We start from the raw sequence: 23,775 nt of genomic DNA on the forward strand, positions 1-23,775 counted from the left end.
TCTATCTCTGTCATAGAATTACAGAGATGGAAAGGACCCGAAGGGCGATCCAGTCCAACCCCTGGTTCATCCAGGCAGGAAGACACCATCCAAGCCCTCCCGACAGATGGCCATCCAGCCTCTGCCTGCAGGGCAACTCCCAGCATCCATAGCTGCAGTCGAAATACAAATGCTTGAAAACATATTGATTGCAGCGCAAGTCTTGATTCGCAGATTAAAGCCTGCAGAGGCTCCGGGAGAAATAATTTCATTAAGACTCTGCAGACTCCGAAATTTGTTTGTAAGGTTCTTTAACCCACTGCTTCCCAACTCAATGTCTCATTTGTATGATTGAACCCACTGCATGTTGTTTTTGTTATTATTGTGGCCTAAAAGTTGGGTAATAATAATAATAGCAGTTATTTCTCAGAGTTACAGCAATGCTTTATCGTCGTATCCATAGCCAAGCCCTAATAGTAATAATACTAATAGCAATAATAGTAATAGCAATCGTAATGATAATCAACGATATTTTGTGGGTTGTATCAATGCTTTAGCATTGTATCCATACCTGAGTCCTAATACCAATGATAATAATAGTAATATACACATAATAAAAGTGAAAATATGTATGTACCGTATATACTCAAGTATAAGCCGACACGAATATAAGCCGAGGCACCTGATTTTACCACAAACAACTGGGAAAACATTGACTCAAGTATAAACCGAGAGTGGTAAATTTCAGAAATAAAAACAGATACCAATAAAATTAAATTAATTGAGGCATCAGTAGATTAAATGTTTTAAATATTGACATAAAACTGTAATTTAAGATAAGACAGTCCAACTCTGATTAAATCATTATTCTCATCTTCTTCTATGTAAATGTGCTTATGTAGCCTTTTAATAATAATAGAGTAAAATAATAAATGTAATAATAATAATAATAAATACAGGAAAATAATACAGTACATGTAATAATAAATACAGTAAAATAATCAATGCAATAATTATAAATACAGTGAAGTAATACAGTAGAGTCTCACTTATCCAACATATACGGGCCGGCAGAATGTTGGATAAGCGAATATGTTGGATAATAAGGAGAGATTAAGAAAAAGCCTATTAAACATCAAAATAGGTTATGATTTTACAAATTAAGCATCAAAACATCATGTTATACAACAAATTTGACAGAAAAAGTAGTTCATTACACATTAATGCTGTGTAGTAATTACTGTCTTTACGAATTTAGCACCAAATTATCACAATGCATTGAAAACATTGACTACAAAAATGCATTGGATAATCCGGAATGTTGGATAAGTGAGACTCTACTGTAAATGTAATAATAAATAGAGCAAAATAATAAATGTAATAATAACAATAATATCAGTGAAATAATAAATGCATCAAAATAAATGTAATAGTAACAATAATAACAGAGTAAAATAATACATGTAATGATGATCATAATAGAGTAGAATAATAAATGTAATAATACCAATAATAGTAGAGAAAAATAATAAATGTACCATAGATATTCGAGTATAAGCCGACCCGAATAAAATAATAAATGTAATGATAATTATAGAGTAGAATAATAAATGTAATAATATCAATAATAATAGCGGAAAATAATAAATGTACCATATATACTCGAGTATAAGCTGACCCAAATATAAGCCAACCAGAACCCTCACCGAGTATAAGCCGAGGGGGGCTTTTTCAGTCCTAAAAAAGGGCTGAAAAACTTGGCTTATACTCGAGTATGTACAGTAATTGATATTTTGAGGGTTTCACAGCCTCTAAAGAGTCAGATGATCTTTCCCATAGACGACACAGAGAAGCCACTGAAATCCACATGCATGTGGCCAATCCCAACAGAAAAGGATCACAATCTGGCTACCAATATATTTTTTAAAAACTCTAAAATCAGGGCAGTCAATAAAGAACAACACTAAAAAAACCCAGGAGAATTCCAGGCATGAAACAATCAGGGCCAGCTAACACCTCCCAACAAAGGATTCCCCCAGGCAAGAAGCAGCCAGACTTTGAACCTGCAAGGCTTTTCAATTCTAATCAAGGTGTAGGTGCAACATTCCCACTTGCCTCCAACAGACAAGAGTTTTTTTCTCCCACCCTGGACATCATTCCACAGGTATATAAACCCCACTTAGTTTCCAACAGACCTCACAACCTCTGAGGATGCCTAACATAGATGGGGGAGAAACGTCAGGAGAGAATGCTTCTGGAACATGGCCAGACAGCCCGGGAAATTCACAGCAGACAATAATAATAATAATAATAATAATAATAATAATAATAATAATAATAACGGTGATTATGATGATCTGCCAACTACAAAAGGCCACCCTGCTGGGAACTGCGCGCATCATCTGAAAATACATCACACAGTCCTAGACACTTGGGAAGTGTTCGACTTGTGATTTTGTGATACGAAATCCAGCATATCTATCTTGTTTGCTGTGTCATACAATAATAATAATAATAATAATAATAATAATAATAATGGGAGGGTGCCTATCATAGATGGGGGCGAAACGTCAGGAGAGAGTGCTTCTGGCACATGGCCAGACAGCTGGGAAAACTCACAGCAACCAATAATAATAATAATAATAATAATAATAATAATAATAATAATAATAATAATAATAATAAGAGGGTGGCTATCATAGATGGGGCGAAACGTCAGGAGAGAGTACTTCTGGAACGTGGCCAGACAGCTGAGAAAACTCATGGCAGTAATAATAATAATAATAATAATAATAATGAGAGGGTGGCTATCATAGATGGGGGCAAAACGTCAGGAGAGAGTGCTTCTGGAACATGGCCAGACAGCCTGGGAAAACTCACAGCAACCAGTAATAATAATAATAATAATAATAATGAGAGAGTGTCTATCATAGATGGGGCGAAACATCAGGAGAGAGTGCTTCTGGGACATGGCTAGACAGCTTGGGAAAACTCAATAATAATAATAATGGGAGGGTGCCTATCATAGATGGGGACGAAACGTCAGGAGAGAATGCTTCTGGAACGTGGCCAGACAGCTGGGAAAACTCACAGCAACCAATAATAATAATAACAATAATAATGAGAGGGTGCCTATCATAGATGGGGTGAAACATCAGGAGAGAGTGCTTCTGGAACGTGGCCAGACAGCTGGGAAAACTCACAGCAACCAATAATAATAATAATAATAATAATAATAACATCACACAGTCCTAGACACTTGGGAAGTGTTCGACTTGTGATTTTGTAAATATGAAATCAAGCATATCTATCTTGTTTGCTGTGACATAATAAAATAATTATAATAACAATTAGAGGGTGCCTATCACAGATGGGGCGAAACGTCAGGAGAGAATGCTTCTGGGACATGGCCAGACAGCTGGGAAAACTCACAACAACCAATAATAATAATTAATAATAATAATAAGAGGGTGGCTATCATAGATGGGGGCGAAACGTCAGTAGAGAGTGCTTCTGGGACATGGCCAGACAGCTGGGAAAACTCACAGCAACCAATAATAATAATAATAATATTGGGGGGGTTCCTAGATCCTAAAAGTCCTAGCATAATCAACATAACAACAACAACAAACAACATTGGGAGGATCTCCAGATCATGGAAAACTCACAGCAACCAATAATAATAATAATAATAATAATAATAATAATAATAAGAGGGTGGCTATCATAGATGGGGCGAAACATCAGGAGAGAGTGCTTCTGGAACGTGGCCAGACAGCTGGGAAAACTCACAGCAACCAATAATAATAATAATAATAATAATAATAAGAGGGTGGCTATCATAGATGGGGGCGAAACGTCAGGAGAGAGTGCTTCTGGGACATGCCCAGACAGCTGGGAAAACTCACAGCAACCAATAATAATAATAATAATAATAATAATAATAATAATAATATTTGGAGGGTTCCTAGATCCTAAAAGTCCTAGCATAATCAACATAACAACAACAACAAACAACATTGGGAGGATCTCCAGATCTTGGAAAACTCACAGCAACCAATAATAATAATAATAATAATAATAATAATAATAATAATAATAATAGTAATAATAGGAGGGTGTCTAGATCCTAAAAGTCCTAGTATAATAAACATAACAACAACAACTTCCAGACCTTGAAAGTCCTAGCATAATAATATTACTAATAATAATATTCAGGACTTTCAGACCCTGAAAGTCCCAGCATAATAAACACAGATGATGATGATGATGATGATGATGAAGGTCCCTATCCCTACAAGCAGGAGAGTTAACCCTTTCCTCCCCTTTGCAACTGCTTCCCAAAGGCAAAGAGGCTGGGGAAGGGGGCTGGGGGCTGGAGGGGCTTCCCCGGGGACTCCCGCTTCTGCTCCCCTTCCCCCCGTATCCGCGGGCCTGCCTGGCCGGGCTGGCGTTGCCCGAGGCGCGCTCACCGTGCGCAGCTCCTGGGTCCGATCCTTCATGGCGAAAGAGGCGAGGCGGCTGTGCGCATGCGCGGGAGCGGCCCCAGACAGGGAGGGGCCCCGGCCAACGCCTCTCTCGGCTCCGGCTTTTGCACTCTGTGCATGCTCGGAGGAGCTTGGTCCAAACCTCACCGGATTGAAAAAAAAGCGGGGTTAAAGAAATAAACACAAGTAAGCATCAACATTAATAATAATAACAACAACAACAACAACAATATAATAATAATAATAATAATAATAATAATAATAATATATAATAATATAATTATAGTCCTAGACACTTGGGAAGTGTCCGACGTGTGATCCAATTCAACAGCCAGCAGAGTGTCTGCTGTGGACTCATCTTGTGTTTCAAATAATAATAATAATAATAATAATATAATAATAATATATAATATAATTATAGTCCTAGACACTTGGGAAGTGTCCGACGTGTGATCCAATTCAAAAGCCAGCAGAGTGTCTGCTGTGGACTCATCTTGTGTTTCAAATAATAATAATAATAATAATAATAATAATAATAATAATAATAATAATAAATAATTATAATAATAATATAATAATAATAATAATAATAATAATAATAATAATAATAATAATAATATAATTATAGTCCTAGACACTTGGGAAGTGTCCGACGTGTGATCCAATTCAACAGCCAGCAGAGTGTCTGCTGTGGTCTCATCATGTGTTTCTAATAATAATAATAATAATAATAATAATATATAATAATAATAATAATAATAATAATAATAATATAATTATAGTCCTAGACACTTGGGAAGTGTCCGACGTGTGATCCAATTCAACAGCCAGCAGAGTGTCTGCTGTGGACTCATCTTGTGTTTCTAATAATAATAATAATAATAATAATAATATATAATAATAATAATAATAATAATAATAATAATAATAATAATAATATAATTATAGTCCTAGACACTTGGGAAGTGTCCGACATGTGATCCAATTCAACAGCCAGCAGAGTGTCTGCTGTGGACTCATCTTGTGTTTCTAATAATAATAATAATAATAATACATAATAATAATATTATAATAATAATAATAATATAATTATAGTCCTAGACACTTGGGAAGTGTCCGACGTGTGATCCAATTCAACAGCCAGCAGAGTGTCTGCTGTGGACTCATCTTGTGTTTCTAATAATAATAATAATAATATATAATAATAATAATATAATAATAATAATATAATTATAGTCCTAGACACTTGGGAAGTGTCCGACGTGTGATCCAATACAATAGACAGCAGAGTGTCTGCTGTGGACTCATCTTGTTGTGTTTATAATAATAATAATAATAATATATAATAATAATAATAATAATAATAATAATAATAATAATAATAATAATAATAATATAATTATAGTCCTAGACACTTGGGAAGTGTCCGACGTGTGATCCAATACAATAGACAGCAGAGTGTCTGCTGTGGACTCAACTTGTTGTGTTTATAATAATAATAATAATATAATAATAATAATAATATAATTATAGTCCTAGACACTTGGGAAGAGTTTGACATGAGATCCAATACAATAGACAGCAGAGTGTCTGCTGTGGACTCATCTTGTGTTTCAAATAATAATAATAATAATATAATATAATTATAGTCCTAGACACTTGGGAAGTGTCCGACGTGTGATCCAATTCAACAGCCAGCAGAGTGTTTGCTGTGGACTCATCTTGTTGTGTTTCTAATATTATTATTATTATTAATAATAATAATAATAATAACTACTAGAGGATGGGAGTTATAGTTCACCCGCATCCAGAGAGCATTGTGCACCCAATTGATGATGGATCTGGACCAAACTTGGCACAGAGACCCAACATGGCCAACTTTAAATGCTGATGGGGTTTCTAGGGGACTGAGCTTAGAGGTTGGGAGTTATAGTTCACCCGCATCCAGAGAGCATTGTGCACCCAACCAATTGTGTAGGAGGAGGTTAGGATGGGACTTCCCACCTGCATCTATCAATATTAATAATTCATAATAATACGCTTATTATTAATTATTAATATTATTAATAAATAATTGTTACTATTAATAAATAATAATTCTAATTATAATAAATACTACTACTAATAAATAATTATTAATTAATGCTAATAATTATTGTAAATATTGATAGATGCAGGTGGGAAGTCCCATCCTAACCTCCTTCTACACAATTTGGTGTATTGTGTAGAAGGATGTGGGTGAACTATAACTCCCATCCTCTAAGGTCGGTTCCCTGCAAACCCCACCAACATTTAACGTTGGCCATGCTGGGTCTGTGTGCCAAGTTTAGTCCAGATTCCTCATTGGTTGGGTGCACAATGCTCTCTGGATGCGGGTGAACTATAACTCCCATCCTCTAAAGTCTGACTCCTGAAAATCCCATCATTTAAAGTTGATCATGTTGGGTCTCTGTGCCAAGTTTGGTCCAAATTCCTCATCAGTAGGGTGCACAATGCTCTCTGGATGCGGGTGAACTATAACTCCCAACCTGTAAGGTCCCCTCCAGTATTTTCTATTGTGCGTAATTTGGTCCCGATCTGGCCTCTGTCTCGTGTCAACACGATGGCTTTGGGTTCTAGCTTGGCTCAAGTTCGGACTAAAATCCGGAGCGGATACTTTGGCCCATTCAGCCTCTTGGAAACAAGCGGTGACTCTGCTCCAGGCTCTGGACCTGAAAGGAATGATGTTCAAAGAGTTGTGGGGGGAAAAACATTAAGGAGCGCTTTGGCAACTTCGGACTACAACCCAAAGCGGATACGGAAAAAACCCGCCAAAGCAACCTCAACCCATAATGACTGCCGCCAGTGACATCCCTATTGTGAGGAAGGCTCATCCTCCTCATCCTCCTCGTCGTCGTCCTCCTCCTCCTCCTCTGCGATTTGTGCCTTTTCTTTGTGCCATCTGTTCTGTCTTTCCAGGCCAAGCGCAGAGGAGCGCAGATGGGGCCACAGATCTATATTTCTCTTTCCCCCCTTGACTCATCCCCGGCTTCGTGGCGCACTCCTCCGCCGCCATCCCTTTGGCACAAATACTCCCTTTGATCATTTGGCAGCAAAAGAAGCCAGCTCTAGGCGCCTTGGGCTACCCAAATTGCTCTGAATCCAGGTCAGCGGGGCGACAGATCCGTGCCGGGTTTATGCCGGCTTTATAGGATTGAATCCATTCAAGTCCGTGGAAAGTTTGACCAAAGTGCTTCTCTACTGTAGGACACGGGTCCCTCTGACTGTATGTGGGCCGGATTTTAGCCCTAAAATGCCCAGATTTAATAATAATAATAATAATAATAATAATAATAATAATAATAATTCAGAACAAATGCAATCAAGGCCAAGATCGAAAAATCAGCTGATGACCCAAAATGCAGACTGTGCAAGGAAACCGATGAAACCATGGATCATATCCTCAGCTGCTGTAAGAAAATTGCACAGACAGACTACAAACAGAGACACAACTATGTGGCCCAAATGATTCATTGGAACTTATGCCTCAAGTATCACCTCCCTGCAGTAAAGAACTGGTGGGATCACAAACCTGCAAAAGTCTTGGAAAATGAGCACGCAAAGATACTGTGGGACTTCCGAATCCAGACTGACAAAGTTCTGGAACACAACACACCAGACATCACAGTTGTGGAAAAGAACAAGGTTTGGATCATTGATGTCGCCATCCCAGGTGACAGTCGCATTGACGAAAAACAACAGGAAAAACTCAGCCGCTATCAGGACCTCAAGACTGAACTTCAAAGACTCTGGAAGAAACCAGTGCAGGTGGTCCCGGTGGTGATGGGCTCACTGGGTGTTGTGCCAAAAGATCTCAGCCGGCATTTGGAAACAATAGACATTGACAAAATTACGATCTGCCAACTGCAAAAGGCCACTCTGCTGGGTTCTGCACGCATCATCCGAAAATAAATCACACAGTCCTAGACACTTGGGATGTATTCGACTTGTGATTTTGTGAAACGAAATCCAGCATATCTATCTTGTTTGCTGTGTCATACAACGTTGTTGTGTCAATAATAATAATAATAATAATAATAATAATAATAATAATAATAATATCATACAGTCCTAGCCACTTGAGAAGTGTCCGAAGTGTGATCCAGTTCAACAGCCAGCAGAGTGTCTGCTGTGGACTCATCTTGTTGAGTTTCAAAGAATAATAATAATAATAATATAACTTATTATTATTATTATTATTATTATTATTAATAATAATAATAATAATATCTTGGCATTTTAGGGCTACAGTCCAGCCCCCAAACAGTCCGGACATATAATAATAATAATAATAATAATAATAATAATAATAATAATAATAATAATCAGCATATCCATTCTGTTTGCTGTGTCATACAATAATAATAATAATAATAATAATAATAATAATAATAATAATAATGTATAATAATAATAATAATAATAATAATTATAATTATAATAATTATTATTATTATTATATCCAGGCATTTTAGGGCTACAGTCCAGCCCCCAAACAGTCTGGACATATAATAATAATAATAATAATAATAATAATAATAATAATCAGCATATATATTCTGTTTGCTGTGTCATACAATAATAATAATAATAATTATTATTATTATTATTAAATCCAGGCATTTTAGGGCTACAGTCCAGCCCCGAAACACTCCGGACGTATAATATCCGGGCATTTTAGGGATACAGTCTGGCCCCCAAACAGTCCGGACATATAATGATAACAATAATAATAACTTATTATTATTATTTTATTATGACACAGCAAACAAGATAGATGTGCTGGATGTCATATCACAAAATCACAAGTCGAACACTTCCCAAGTGTCTAGGACTGTGTGATGTATTTTCGGATGATGCGTGCAGATCCCAGTAGGGTGGCCTTTTGCAGTTATTATTATTATTATTATTATTATTATTATTATTATTATTATTATTATTATTATTTACCGCTTTCGGTGCCATTCTATGCCGCCCACTGGTTGCTATATCATCCCGCCTATTGTGTCCTCTTGCCCTGAATCTATATTTGCTTGCTGGGAGAGAAAAGAGCCCTGAGTCAACACCAAGGGGCCAATGCGCTCTCTCACTCTCTCGCTCTCTCGCACTCGCTCCACACGGCCTTCAGCCAAGGCAAACAAAAGACTGTTTGGCCAGTGCTTTGAATGCATGTCATGCAGAGACGACAACCGGTACAGGTGTAGAATTAATTACAGGATCCTGGGATGTATAGTTTGCCAAGGGCTCTGCTTCCTTAGGCCATGCTAAACTACAACTCTCATAATTGGACGGCATGCAGACATCACAGGCTATGGGACCCTGGGATGAATCTCCCAGGCTCCCATAGCATTAAGCTGTTGCAAAGTTGCAGTGGTTGTATGGGATGTTGGGAGTTGTAGTTTGGCAAGGCACCAGCACTCTTGGGTTGGGGGGTGAAAGGCTTTCAAAGCTCTCACTCCCAAGATTATTATTATTAGTATTAATATTATTTCAAATTGCCCTGGCTCAAAGAAATATCAATTATATGGCACGTTAAAACCTTATGGCTTTTCCGTTTGTCGCCCTCCTGTGGACAGAATAATATTGCACTTGCCTTCAGATTGTGATTCTTAGCCCTCTGCTGCCATCAAGTGGTCAGATAGGAAAGTGCAGGCTTGAGCCGTGGAGGCGCCTCTCTGCTGCCCTCCTGTGGACAGAAGAGTATTGCATCTGCCCTGAAATAAAGGCCATAAGGGCTTAACCTATCCTATCATTGACATATCATTGAGCCATGGCAATTTTATAGAATAATAATACTAATACTAGAGATAATAGAGTTCTGTAACGCCTTTCAACTCCTCCACCCAAGGGTGCTGGTACCTTGCCAAACTACAACTCCCACCATCCCATACAATTTCTGCAACTTTGCAATAGCTCAATGCTATGGGAGCCTGAGTGATATAGTTAGGCCTGTTGCTTCCTCTGCCAAACTACATGCTATAGCACCCTGGGAGGTCTAGTTTTACAAGGGCCTGAACCAGAGAGTGCTGCTGCCTTGCCAAACCGCAACTCCCAGGATCCCTCAATGTAAACAGGCATGGTTTTTTGGCAACAAAGGGACAAGCCATAAGGGTCTAACCTGCCATATCATTGATATATCCTTGAACCATGGCAAATTTAAATACGTAACAATAGTAATACTAATAATAATAATATCCTGGGAGTTAGAGTTTTGCAAGGCCTTTCGCTGCCTCTGCCCAAGAGTGCCGGTGCCTTGTCAAACTACAACTCCCACCATCCCATACAAACTCTGTCATTAGAGCCTGGGAGATATAAACCCCCCTTGCTTAGTTTTTCAATAAGAATAAAATGATAATAATAATAAAACACTAATGAAACTTTATTTCTAGACCGCCCCCTCTCCCCAGAGAATGCCCGCCATAGATGTGGGCAAAACGTCAGGAGAGAATGCTTCTGGAACATGGCCAGACAGCTCGGAAAACGCACAACAACCCAGTGATTCCGGCCATGAAAGCCTTCGACAACACAGTGGAAGCTATAGTTTGCTGGGCCTTGCGCCTCCTCTGCCAAACTACATGCGACCACAGCAAACTAGAGATCCCAGGGGCCCACAGCACAGAGCCACGGCCATTGGAATTGGTGCCAAAACGTGCCTCCATTGCACCTTCGCAGTGGGGTGGGTCAGTGGCATGATTGAGAGAAACCCTTGCAAAACTACAACTCCCAGGATTCCGTAGCACTGATCCGTGGGTCCCAGACAGCAAAGAGAAACGTCCTGATCCAAAGCAATGCCTGTTTACATTGAGGGAGCCTGTGAGCTGCAGTTTGGCATGGCACCAGCACTCTCTGGTTTGGGTCCTTGTAAAACTAGACCTCCCAGGATTCTATAGCATGGAGTTTGGCAGAGGAGGCGAAAGGCCTAGCAAACTATATCACTCAGGTTCCCATAGCATTGAGCTGTTGCAAAGTCGCAGGGATTCTATGGGATGGTGGGAGTTGTAGTTTGGAAAGGCACCAGCACTCTTGGGCAGAGGGGATGATAGGCCTTGCAAACCCCTAACTCCCAAGTTAATAATTATTAGTATTAGTATTATTTAAGATTGCCCTGGATCAAGGAAATATCAATTAATATTACATTAAGTCCTAATGGCTTTTCCGTTTGTCGCCCTCCTGTGGACAGAAGAATATTGCACTTGCCTTCGAATTGTGATTCTTAGCCCTCTGCTGCCATCAAATGGCCAGGTAGGGAAGTGCAGCCTCAGTGTTTTATTTCTCTCCAAAGGAACCCTCAATGTAAACAGGCATTTCTTTGGGTCAGGAAGTTTCTCTTTGCTGTCTGGGACCCATAGCTCAGTGCTACGGAATCCTGGGAGTTGTAGTTTTGCAAGGGCTTCTCTCAATCATGCCACTGACTCACCCCACTGCGACGGTGTAATGGAGACATATTTTGGCACCACTTCCAATTGCCGTGCCTCCGTGCTGTGGGGCCCTGGGATCTGTAGTTTGCCGCGGTCCCACCGTTCTCTGAAAGGGTCCTTTCAGTGCATCTCCCACTGGAATCTCTATGGTACATTGCTATTAAATCCCGGGAGCTGTAGTTTGGCAGAGGAGGCAATAGACCTTGGAAAACTACACCTCCCAGGCTCCCATAGCATTGAAATATGACAGGGGCGCAGTTTCCCACTGATTGATATTTCTTTGAGCCATGACAGTTTAAAATAATACTAATACTAATAATCTTGGGAGTGAGAGGTTTGCAAGGCCTTTCACTCCTCTGCCCAAGAGTGCTGGTGCCTTGCCAAACTACAACTCCCACCATCCACTACAACTTTGTAATTAAAGTGTACCACTGTCGTGCTCAATACTACGATAGCCTGGGAGGTGTAGTTTTCCAAGGGCTTTCACCTTCTCTGTCAAACTACAGCTGTCATGACTCCATAGCAATGTGCCGTAGAAGTTCCAGTGGGAGTTGCACTGCATCATCCCCTATCAAAGAGCAATGAGACCACAGCAAACTAGAGATCCCAGGAGCCCACAGGACGGAGCCACAGTAATTGGAAGTGGTGCCAAAACGTGCCTCCATTGTACCGTCGCAGTGGGGTGAGTCAGTGGCATGATTGAGAGAAGCCCTTGCAAAACTACAACTCCCAGGATTCCGTAGCACTGAGCTATGGGTCCCAGACAGCAAAGAAAAACTACCTGACCCAAATCCATGCCTGTTTACATTGAGGGATCCTTTGGAGGGAAATATAACCTTAATAATAATAATAATAATAAAACTTTATTTATACCCCGCCACCATCTCCCCAACGGGGATTCGGGGCGGCTTACATGGGGCCATGCCCAGAACAGTACAATATAGCAAAATATAAAAGCAACATATCATAATACAATTAAACAATACAATAAATAATCATGTACCTTGAGGAAGCAGTTCCCAATCTGGCCATTTGATGGCAGCAGAGGGCTAAGAATCAGAATCTGAAGGCAAGTGCAATATTCTTCTGTCCACAGGAGGGCGACAAACGGAAAAGCCATTAGGACTTAATGTAATATTAATTGATATTTCCTTGATCCAGGGTCATCTTAAATAATACTAATACTAATAATAATAATCTTGGGAGTTAGTGGTTTGCAAGGCCTTTCACCCCCTCTGCCCAAGAATGCCGGTGCCTTGTCAAACTACAACTTCCACCATCCCATGTAACCTCTGCAACCTTGCAACCGCACAATACTATGGCCATGTTCCTGAAGCATTCCCTCCTGACGTTTCACCCACATTTATGGCAGGCATCCTCAGAGGTTGTGAGGTATTTTGGAAAACTAAGCAAACTACACCTCCCAGGCTTTACCGACCTGTGGAATAATGTCCAGGGTGAGAGAAAGAACTCTTGTCTTGGAGACAAGTGTCAATGTTGCCATTGGCCACCTTGATTAGCATTGAATGGACTTGCAGCTTCGAAGACTGGCTGCTTTCCTGCCTGGGGAAATCCTTTGTTGTGAGGCATTAGCTGGCCCTGATTGTTTCCTGTTTGGAATTCCATCGCAATGTGACGTAGAAGTTCCAGTGGGAGTCATACTGCATCACCCCCGATCAGACAATAGTGAGACCACGACAAACTACAGATCCCAGGGGCCCACAGCACAGAGCAATAGCAATAGGAAGTGGTGCCAAAACCACTTATTATTTTACAGAATAATAATACTAACACTAAAAATGATAAGAAGAAAAAAGATGGCTATCCCTAGGTTTAATAAATACAGATCGGCTTGAAATGTATGTGCTTCTGCGTACTAGATTCGAACCCGGGTTCTTGATCCATATCCAGTTTTAGATCAGACAAGGGCAAACTTGGGCCCTCCAGGTGTTTTGGACTCCAACTCGGGTGAGTCAGTCGCATGATTGAGAGAAGCCCTTGCAAAACTACAACTCCCAGGATTCCGTAGCACTGAGCTATGGGTCCCAGACAGCAAAGAAAAACTACCTGACCCAAAGCCATGCCTGTCTGCATTGTGGGATCCTTTGGAGAGAAATAAAACACTGAGGCTGCACTTCCCTACCTGGCCATTTGATGGCAGCAGAGAGCAAAGAATCACAATCTGAAGCCAAGTGCAATATTCTTCTGTCCACAGGAGGGCGACAAACGGAAAAGCCATTAGGACTTAATGTAATATTAATTGATCTTTCTTTGAGCCTTGACAGTTTAAAATAATACTAATACTACTAATAATAATCTTGGGAGTGAGAGGTTTGCAAGGCCTTTCACCTCCTCTGCCCAAGAGTGCTGGTGCCTTGCCAAACTACAACTCCCACCATCGCATACAACCTCTACAACTCTGCAACATCTCAATGGATGGGGGCCTGGGAGACACAGTTTGCAAGGCCTTTCGCGTCCTCTGCCAACTACACATCCCGGGATTCCGTAGCAATGTGCCGTAGAAGTTCCCGTGGGAGTCACAGTGCATCAGCCCCGATCAGAGAGCGATGAGACCACGGCAAGCGACAGATCCCAGGGGCCCAGCACATGGAGCCACGGCAATTGGAAGTGGGGACAACACGTCCCTTCATGGCACCGATGCGGTCGGGGGAGTCAGCGGCATGACTGAGACCAACCCTTGCAAAACTACAACTCCCAGGATTCCACAGCACTGAGCTATGGGGTTTCCACAGCAAAGAGAAACTACCTGACCCAAAGCCATGCCTGTCTCCATTGAGGGCTCCTGGGAGTTGCAGTTTGGCATGGCAGCAGCACTCTCTGGTTGGGACCCTTCATAGAATCATAGAATCATAGAATAGTAGAGTTGGAAGAGACCACATGGGCCATCTAGTCCAACCCCCTGCTAAGAAGCAGGAAATCGCATTCAAAGCACCCCCGACAGATGGCCATCCAGCCTCTGCTTAAAAGCCTCCAAAGAAGGAACCTCCACCACGGCCCCGGGGAGAGAGTTCCACTGTCGAACAGCCTTTCTCACAGTGAGGAAGTTCTTCCTGATGTTCAGGTGGAATCTCCTTTCCTGTAGTTTGAAGCCCTTGTTCCCTTGTGTCCTAGTCTGCAGGGCAGCAGAAAACAAGCTTGCTCCCTCCTCCCTATGACTTCCCTTCACGTATTTGTACATGGCTATCATGTCTCCTCTCAGCCTTCTCTTCTGCAGGCTAAACATGCCCAGCTCTTTAAGCCGCTCCTCATAGGGCTTGTTCTCCAGACCCTTCATCATTTTAGTCGCCCTCCTCTGGACGCTTTCCAGCTTGTCAACATCTCCCTTCAACTGTGGTGCCCAAATTTGGACGCAGTGTGATTCCAGGTGTGGTCTGACCAAGGCAGAATAGAGCATGGGGAGCATAACTTCCCTGGATCTAGACGCTATTCCCCTATTGATGCAGGCCAGAATCCCATTGGCTTTTTTCGCTGCCGCATCACATTGTTGGCTCATGTTTAACTTGTTCCCCACGAGGACTCCAAGGTCTTTTTCGCACACACTGCTGTCAAGCCAGGCATTGTCCCCCATTCTGTATCTTTGCTTTCCATTTTTTCTGCCGAAGTGAAGTATCTTGCATTTGTCCCTGTTGAACTTCATTTTGTTAGTTTCGGCCCATCTCTCTAGTCTGTCAAGATCGTTTTGAATTCTGCTCCTGTCTTCTGGAGTGTTAGCTCTCCCTCCCAGTTTTGTGTCGTCTGCAAACTTGATGATCGTGCCTTCTAACCCTTCGTCTAAGTCGTTAATAAAGATGTTGAACAGAACCGGGCCCAGGACGGAGCCCTGCTTGTGGCACTCCACTCGTGACTTCTTTCCATGATGAAGACGACGCATTGGTGAGAATCACCCTTTGGGTTCGTTCGCTTAGCCAATTACAGATCCATCTAACCGTAGTTTTGTCTAGCCCACATTTTACTAGTTTGTTTGCCTTGTAAAACTAGACCTCCCAGGGTGCTATAGCATGTAGTTTGGCAGAGAAGGCACAAGGCCCAGCAAAGTATATCTCCCAGTGTGTTGTCCAAGGCTTTCATGGCTGGAATCACTGGGTTGTTGTGCATTTTCTGAGCTGTTTGGCCATGTTCCAGAAGCATTCTCTCCTGACGTTTCGCCCACATCTATGGCGGGCCTTCTCTGGCGAGAGGGGGCGGTCTAGAAATAATATTTTATTATTATTTTATTATTATTATTTTATTCTTATTGGAAAACTAAGCAAGGGAGGTTTATATCTCCTAGGCTCCAACGGCATTGAGCTGTTGCAGAGGTCGTATGTGATGGTGGGAGGTGTAGTTTGACAAGGCACTCTTGGGCAGAGGAGGCGAAAGACCTTGTAAAACTCTCACTCCCAGGATATTAATATTAGCAGTATTCCTATTGTTACGTATTTAAATTTCCCAAGGCTCAAGGATAAAACAATGATATGGCAGGTTAGACCCTTATGGCTTGTCCCTTTGTTGCCAAAAAACCATGCCTGTTTACATTGAGGGATCCTGGGAGTTGCAGTTTGGCAAGGCAGCAGCACTCTCTGGTTGGGGCCCTTGTAAAACTAGACCTCCCAGGGTCCGATAGCATGTCGTTTGGCAGAGGAGGCGACAGGCCTAACAAACTATATCACTCAGGCTCCCATAGCATTGAGCTGATGCAAAGTTGCAGAGGTTTCATGGGATGATGGGAGTTGTAGTTTGGCAAGGCACCGGCACTCTTGGGCAGAGGGGGTGAAATGCCTTGTAAACCTCTCACTCCCAAGATTATTCTTATTAGTATTAGAATTATTTAAGATGGCCCTGGATCAAGGAAATATCAATTAATATTACATTAAGTCCTAATGGCTTTTCCGTTTGTCGCCCTCCTGTGGACAGAAGAATATTGCACTTGGCTTCAGATTGTAATTCTTAGCTCTCTGCTGCCATCAAATGGCCAGGTGGGGAAGTGCAGCCTCAGTGTTTTATTTCTCTCCAAAGGATCCCACAATGGAGACAGGCATTTTTTTGGGTCAGGAAAATGTAAACAGGAAAGTGTAAACAGGAAAGTGTAAACAGGCATGGTTTTTTGGCAACAAAGGGACAAGCCATAAGGGTCTAACCTGCCATATCATCGATATATCCTTGAGCCATGGAAAATTTAAATACGTAACAATAGTAATACTAATAATAATAATATCCTGGGAGTTAGAGTTTTGCAAGATCTTTCCACTCCTCTGCCCATGAGTGCCATTGCCTTGTCAAACTACAACTCCCAGCATCCCATACAAACTCTGCAACGGCTCAATGCCATTGGAGCCAGGAGATATAAACCCCCCTTGCTTAGTTTTCCAATAAGAATAAAATAATAATAATAAAATAATAAAAATAAAACTTTATTTCTAGACTGTCCTCTCTCCCAGAGGATGCCCGCCATAGATGTGGGCGAAACGTCAGGAGAGAATGCTTCTGGAACATGGCCAGACAGCTTGGAAAACGCACAACAACCCAGTGATTCCGGCCATGAAAGCCTTGGACAACACACTGGGAAATATAGTTTGCTAGGCCTTGCGCCTCCTCTGCCAAACTACATGCTATAGCACCCTGGGAAGTGTAGTTTTATAAGGGTGCGAACCAGAGAGTGCTGCTGCCATGACAAACTGCAGCTCCCAGGATTCCTCAATGTAGACAGGCATGGCTTTGGGTCTGGAAGTTTGTTGCCTGGGACACATAGCTCAGTGCTACAGAATCCTGGAAGTTGTAGTTCTCCAAGGCCTTGTGAACTAGACCTCCCAGCCTCCCATTCAACTTTGTAACTGAAGTGCATCACTGCCACAGCTCAATGTGATGGTAGCCTGGGAAGTATAGTTAGTACAGAAGATAGTACAGAAGGTGCCCTTAGCAGTACAGCAGGTACTCTTAGTAGTACAGCAGGTGCCCGAACCTGGCAGCCTTCAGCAACCCAACTTTCAAGTCACAAGGCTTTAACCCACTATGCCATCAGGGGCTCCTAATAATAATATTTATATTTAAATATATATACAGTAGAGTCTCACTTACCCAAGCCTCGCTTATCCAAGCTTCTGGATTATCCAAGGCACTTTTGTAGTCAATATTTTCAATATACCGTGATATTTTGGTGCTAAATTCGTAAATACAGTCATTGCAACATAACATTACTGCGTATTGAACTACTTTTTCTGTCAAATTCGTTGTATAACATGATGTTTTGGTGCTTAATTTGTAAAATCATAACCCAGTTTGATGTTTAATAGGCTTTTTCTTAATCTCTCCTTATTATCCAAGATATTTGCTTATCCAAGCTTCTGCCGGCCTGTTTAGCTTGGATAAGTGAGATTCTACTGTATTAATATTATTATTTTATAATTCAATCCATCCATCGTGTGTTGCAACAGACGTCTGGCTGTCTGGTAGTATTACTACTACTGTATTATTAATACTGTATTATTAATACTGGTATTTGGTAGTAGGGCCTCTATTACGAACATCCTGAATGATGCTGCTAGGGCTTATTTTCTGAGAAATTGGGTAGATGAGAGCCATCAAATGTGCGGAAGTTCAGTTCAGATTAAGTTACAGCCTTCAATTGTCATCTCTCCCTGCATTTGTGGCAAATTGAGACAAAAGGAGTGTTTTACTGTCGGGAAAATATGCTTCCTTCCCTGCCTCCTTTTTTTGTGAGAAAAGGAAAAGCCACGGTGGGTCTCTGTGTGTTATTTCGGTGTGTCTCTGTGTGTTAATTTCTGCAAACTCGGGTGTTCCCAGAAACGGGCTAATGACTCCTGGGCCAACCCCTCAGCCTTAATTAAAACAGCGGCGGTGACACCAAAGGCGAACGAACCCCTTCATACACACACACACACACACACACACAGAGCGAGTGCATTAAAAGCTTTGGTGGCTGATAAGTGTCTTGCTCAGATGGGCCGTATGAATCCGAGTTTCAAGGCAAGTGCAATCTTCTTCTGTCCACAGGAGGGCGACAGACGGAAAAGCCATAGGGTTTAATTGGGATATCATTGATATTTCCTAGATCCAGGGCACTCTTAATTAATATTAATACTAATAATTACAAGCTTGGGAGTTAGAGGTTTGCAAGGCCTTTCACCCCCTCTGCCCAAAAGTGCTGATGCCTTGCCAAACTACAACTCCCTCCATCCCATACAGTCTCTGCAACTTTGCAACAGCTCAATGCTTTACTGTATAAATTGGAGAGTATACTTGGGGAGTATTTATACAGAAATACAAATACTGGGAGTTCCAGTGGGAGTCACATTGCATCGCCCCCGATCAGAGAGCAATGAGACCCCAGCAAACTACAGATCCCAGGGCCTCACAGCACGGAACCACAGCAATGGGAAGTGGGGCCAAAACGTGCCTCCGCTGCACCGTCCCAGTGGGGTGAGTCAGCGGCATGACTGAGAGAAGAAGCCCTTGCTAAACTACAACTCCCAGGATTCCCTGGCACCGAGCTGTGGGTCCCAGAGAGCAAACTACGTGGCCCAAAACCATGCCTGTTTTCATTGAGGGCCACTGGGAATACCAGTTCGGCATGGCAGCAGCACTCTCTGGTTGGGGCCCTTGTAAAACTAGACCTCCCAGGGACCTATAGCATGTCGTTTGGCAGAGGAGGCGACAGGCCTGGAGAACGATATCTCCCAGTGCGTTGTCGAAGGCTTTCATGGCCGGAATCATTGGTGGTTGTGCGTTTTCCAAGCTGTATGGCCATGTTCCAGAAGCATTCTCTCCTGACGTTTCGCTCATATCTATTGTCAGAGTGAAAGGTCTCGCCATGCCGTAGATATCACAATATCAATATTCAATGTTTCGATCGCGAAAGGAAGCGAACCAACTGAGTGTGAGCAGAGTTGTGTGACAATTGTGAAGCCGAGAGAGCGATATATATATATATATGTGTGTGTGTGTGTGTGTGTGTGTCTACCGTGTTCAGACGGTGTTGGCGATGAGGTTGAAGGATTCACCACAGCGTCGCAAATGCCTCTATTATTATTATTTACTTCCTATCCTAATAACCACGACTTTTGAATCATGCGTTCTTCCCGGAAGACATTCCTAACGATACGCCCCGAAACGTTCTCTCTGGACCTGTGTGCACACATACGAAAGAGCTGAAACCAGAGTGCTAATTTTTATATATATATATATCTATATATATAAAAGAGTGATGGCATCACGGCGACCCACAAAACAACAAAACTACAGGCCCCCCAACCTCGAAATTTGACAACACAACCCATCATCCACGCCTCTAGGTTGATACAACAGAAAGAAAAGAAAAATAAGTCCTAATTAGAGAGAGAGGAATAATTGCTTTTATCCAATTGCTGCCAGTTAGAAGGCTAAGCTCCTCCAACTTGGTCTTCTAGCAACCCAATAAAAAATAATAAAAAAACACTAAAAATAATTTAAAACATTAAAAAATTAATACAATAAAATACTATAATAACAGAAAATAACTAATAATAATACAAGAAAATAATAAAATATAATAAATAAAAAGATAACTTAGAATGAAATTAATAAAAAAAATACAAATGTCAAATAAAAATTACACAACAATTTTTAACCAATACCACCACCACTTTGCCACAGCAATGCGTGGCCGGGCACAGCTAGTATATATATATAATGTATATGTATACATATATTTCAGTGACTTTATATGTGATGTGAAACCCTGGGCCTGTGCAGTAGAAGCAAACAAGGAGGGGAAGAAAGACACAAAAGTGGGATTTGCCCGACCAATACATTCCACAGAGTCTGTGTTTTGGATGGAAAACTGGAACGTTGTTATTTCTGGCCAAGCTGACTTTCCTTCCCTCCATCTCTTCTTTTTGGGACCATTTTTGGCCGGAAGAAACGAGGGAAAATTCACTTGTGGCCTCTTTGGAACTCGGAAAAAGTTTCCGTCTTTTGGGTCACACACCCTTAGTTGTGGATGCTGGGCGTTGTGGTCCGAAAAGCGGTCTCTTTGTGCAACTAATTCGGACTAATCCAGTGACATAAATGAGCCTTTTTTTTTTCCCGGCGCCGTTTGCCTACAACCGTCAAAAGCGGATCGGAACCCAAGGAAGGGGTCGGGGTTCTGGGTTGGGCCTTTTGTTGGGTTGCGCGCACACGGAAACAAAATAATCACTGTAAAGCACTTTTAATAATAATAATAATAATTCAATTAAAAAAGAGCATTTACGACTGAGCCTTGCTCGCTCGCCCGGCTCTTGTTTTGTATTTTTGTTTATTACAAAACGGTATTTGTTCGTTTCGAGAGAAAAAAAAACAAACACAGGAAACGGTTTGATTTTTCAGAGCAAGGCAACCCTTCTTATTCTTTTTTTATTTAAAAAGGCCCTGGCAGCAGGAATATAGTGTAAAAATCATTGGAAAAACTAAAAGGCATCAATACATATTGGAATAATATACACTTTGTACAAACGAAAATTACACGCCGTTCATTATTTTTTTGTTTTGTTTTGTTCGGAGGTTCTGGTTCAGAAACTGAGGTCCGAATAATTTATGGCTCCCGGAACCGGAACGTTGAGGCCGCCGTAGTCCAGCATGTACATGGGCCACTGCTGCCCAAGGAGGCAAGAAAAAAGGGATCGAATAGAATAATAACAACAATAATATTTATTTATTCCCAATATTTATATCCCGCCCTTCTCACCCGAAGGGACTCAGGGCGGCTTACAACACCGGCACAATTAGGTGCCTGTACAAAAACAATCCACAATACATAAAATCAGTTAAAAACAATTAAATACAATATAAAATTGCAGTATAAACATTTTAAAAAATATATATGCTCAGATCCGTTCATCCGAAATGGTGGAAGAAAGGCAGGCGGAAAAAGCCAATAATAATAATATAATGTGGAAAAAAGGCAGGTGGAAAAGGCCATTAATAATAATAATAATAATAATAATAATGTAATATGGTGGAATAATCATAATCATTATATAGTAATAATATGGTGGAAGAAAGGCAGGCAGAAAACACCATTAGTAATAATAATAATAAATAATATAGTGGAAGAAAGGCAGACAGGAAAAGCCATAAATAATAAAAATGTTGATAATATAATAATATGGTGCAAGAAAGGCAAGTGGAAAAGGCCATTAATAATAATAATGATAATAATAGTACAATATGGTGGAATAATAATAATAATAATCATCATCCAGTAATAATACAAAACAAATAATACAAAACAATAATATAGTAATAAAATAATGCAAAATAATAATGAAACCAGGCAAAATAATAATAATAAAATATAGTAATGCAAGATAATAATAAAAGACAGCAATAATGCAATATAATAGTAATAAAATAATACCAAAAATATATAGCAATAAACCAATGCGACAACAATAAAATATAGTCATCGAATAATGCAAAATAATAAGATATAGTAATAAAATTATAATAATAATGCAAAATAATAATAGAATATAGGAATACAATAATGCAAAATAAAATAATAAAAATAATAATAATAAAATAATGATAACATAATAAAGTATAGTAATAAAATAATGCAAAACAATATAATAAAATGTAATGCAAAATATCAATTAATAGGAATAATATTATGTTGTTATTTTGCGTTATATTTTATTATGTCGTATTATTTTGCATTATTATTATTATTATTATACTATATTTTACTATTATTTTCCATTGGATAAGCAAATATGTTGGATAATAGGGAGGGATGAAGGAAAAGCCTATTAAACATCAAATTAGGCTATGATTTTACAAATTAAGCACAAAAATATCATGTTTAACAACAAATTTGACAGAAAAAGTAATTCACTACTCAGTAATGCTACGTAGTAATTACTATATTTACAAATTTAGCACCAAAACATCACAATGTATTGAAAACATTGACTACAAAAACATTGACTGCTAAATGGCTGACTGTGTTGGATAAGCAAATATGTTGGATAAGCATTCGCTTATCCAACATATTTGCTTATCCAACATTCTGCCGGCCCATTTATGTCGGATAAGCGAGACTCTCCTGTAGTGTAAAAATATAATAATAGTAATATAATAATGATGCAAAATAACATTATAATATAATGGGAAATACAAGCAATATAATATAATAATGATGCAAAATAATAAAAATATAATAATATAAAATAACGAGAACATAATAATGCAAAATCATGTGTATAATAATAATATGAAATAATAAAAAACAATATAATGATGTAAAATAATGATACAATATATGAAATACAAACAAAATAATATAGTAATGATGCAAAATAATAATAATAAAAAAACCCAAATAATATAAGGATGCAAAATAATAATAATATAATAAAAAGCAACATAATAATGCAAAATCATGTGTGTAATAATAATATGAAATAATAAATAATATAGTATAATAATGATGTAAAATAATAATATAATATAATACGAAATACCTAATAACAAAATAATATAATATAATAATGATGCAAAATAATAATAATATAAAATAACAACATAATACAAAATACTGTGTATTATAATATGAAATAACAGAATAATGCAAAATACTGTGAATTATAATAATATGAAATAACAGAATAATATAATAATGATGCAAAATAATAATAATAATAATAATAAAATATAAAATAACAACATAATAATGCAAAATCATATGTATAATAATATGAAATAATAAAGAAATAATATATTATAATCGTGATGCAACATAATATGTACGATAATAATATAATATGAAATAATAACACAATAATAATCATATAATATAAAGGCCTTTTCCTGAC

The 23,775-nt window shown here is 39.6% G+C and overlaps 1 protein-coding gene across 6 annotated transcripts in view; it reads right to left on the reverse strand.

Annotated features, from left to right (window-relative positions):
- stx1a (syntaxin 1A) overlaps positions 1–23,775 on the reverse strand; it is a 50,605-nt gene that overhangs the window by 22,300 nt on the left and 4,530 nt on the right. For 3 of the 6 annotated variants that reach the window (XM_062960268.1, XM_062960267.1, XM_062960270.1), the window contains exons 2-3: positions 6,995–7,177; positions 4,452–4,608 (exon numbers count right to left, since the gene is read on the reverse strand). In XM_062960268.1, coding sequence (XP_062816338.1) covers positions 4,452–4,608; positions 6,995–7,177 — 340 coding nt within the window. Of the gene's footprint in view, positions 1–4,451; positions 4,609–6,994; positions 7,178–21,273; positions 21,553–23,775 lie in introns of those variants that run through there. The other 3 variants (XM_062960269.1, XR_010000267.1, XR_010000266.1) reach the window with 3 other exon arrangements.

This window comes from Anolis carolinensis, unplaced genomic scaffold (genome assembly GCF_035594765.1).
Source record: "Anolis carolinensis isolate JA03-04 unplaced genomic scaffold, rAnoCar3.1.pri scaffold_7, whole genome shotgun sequence".
Taxonomy (NCBI): Eukaryota; Metazoa; Chordata; class Lepidosauria; order Squamata; family Dactyloidae; genus Anolis; species Anolis carolinensis.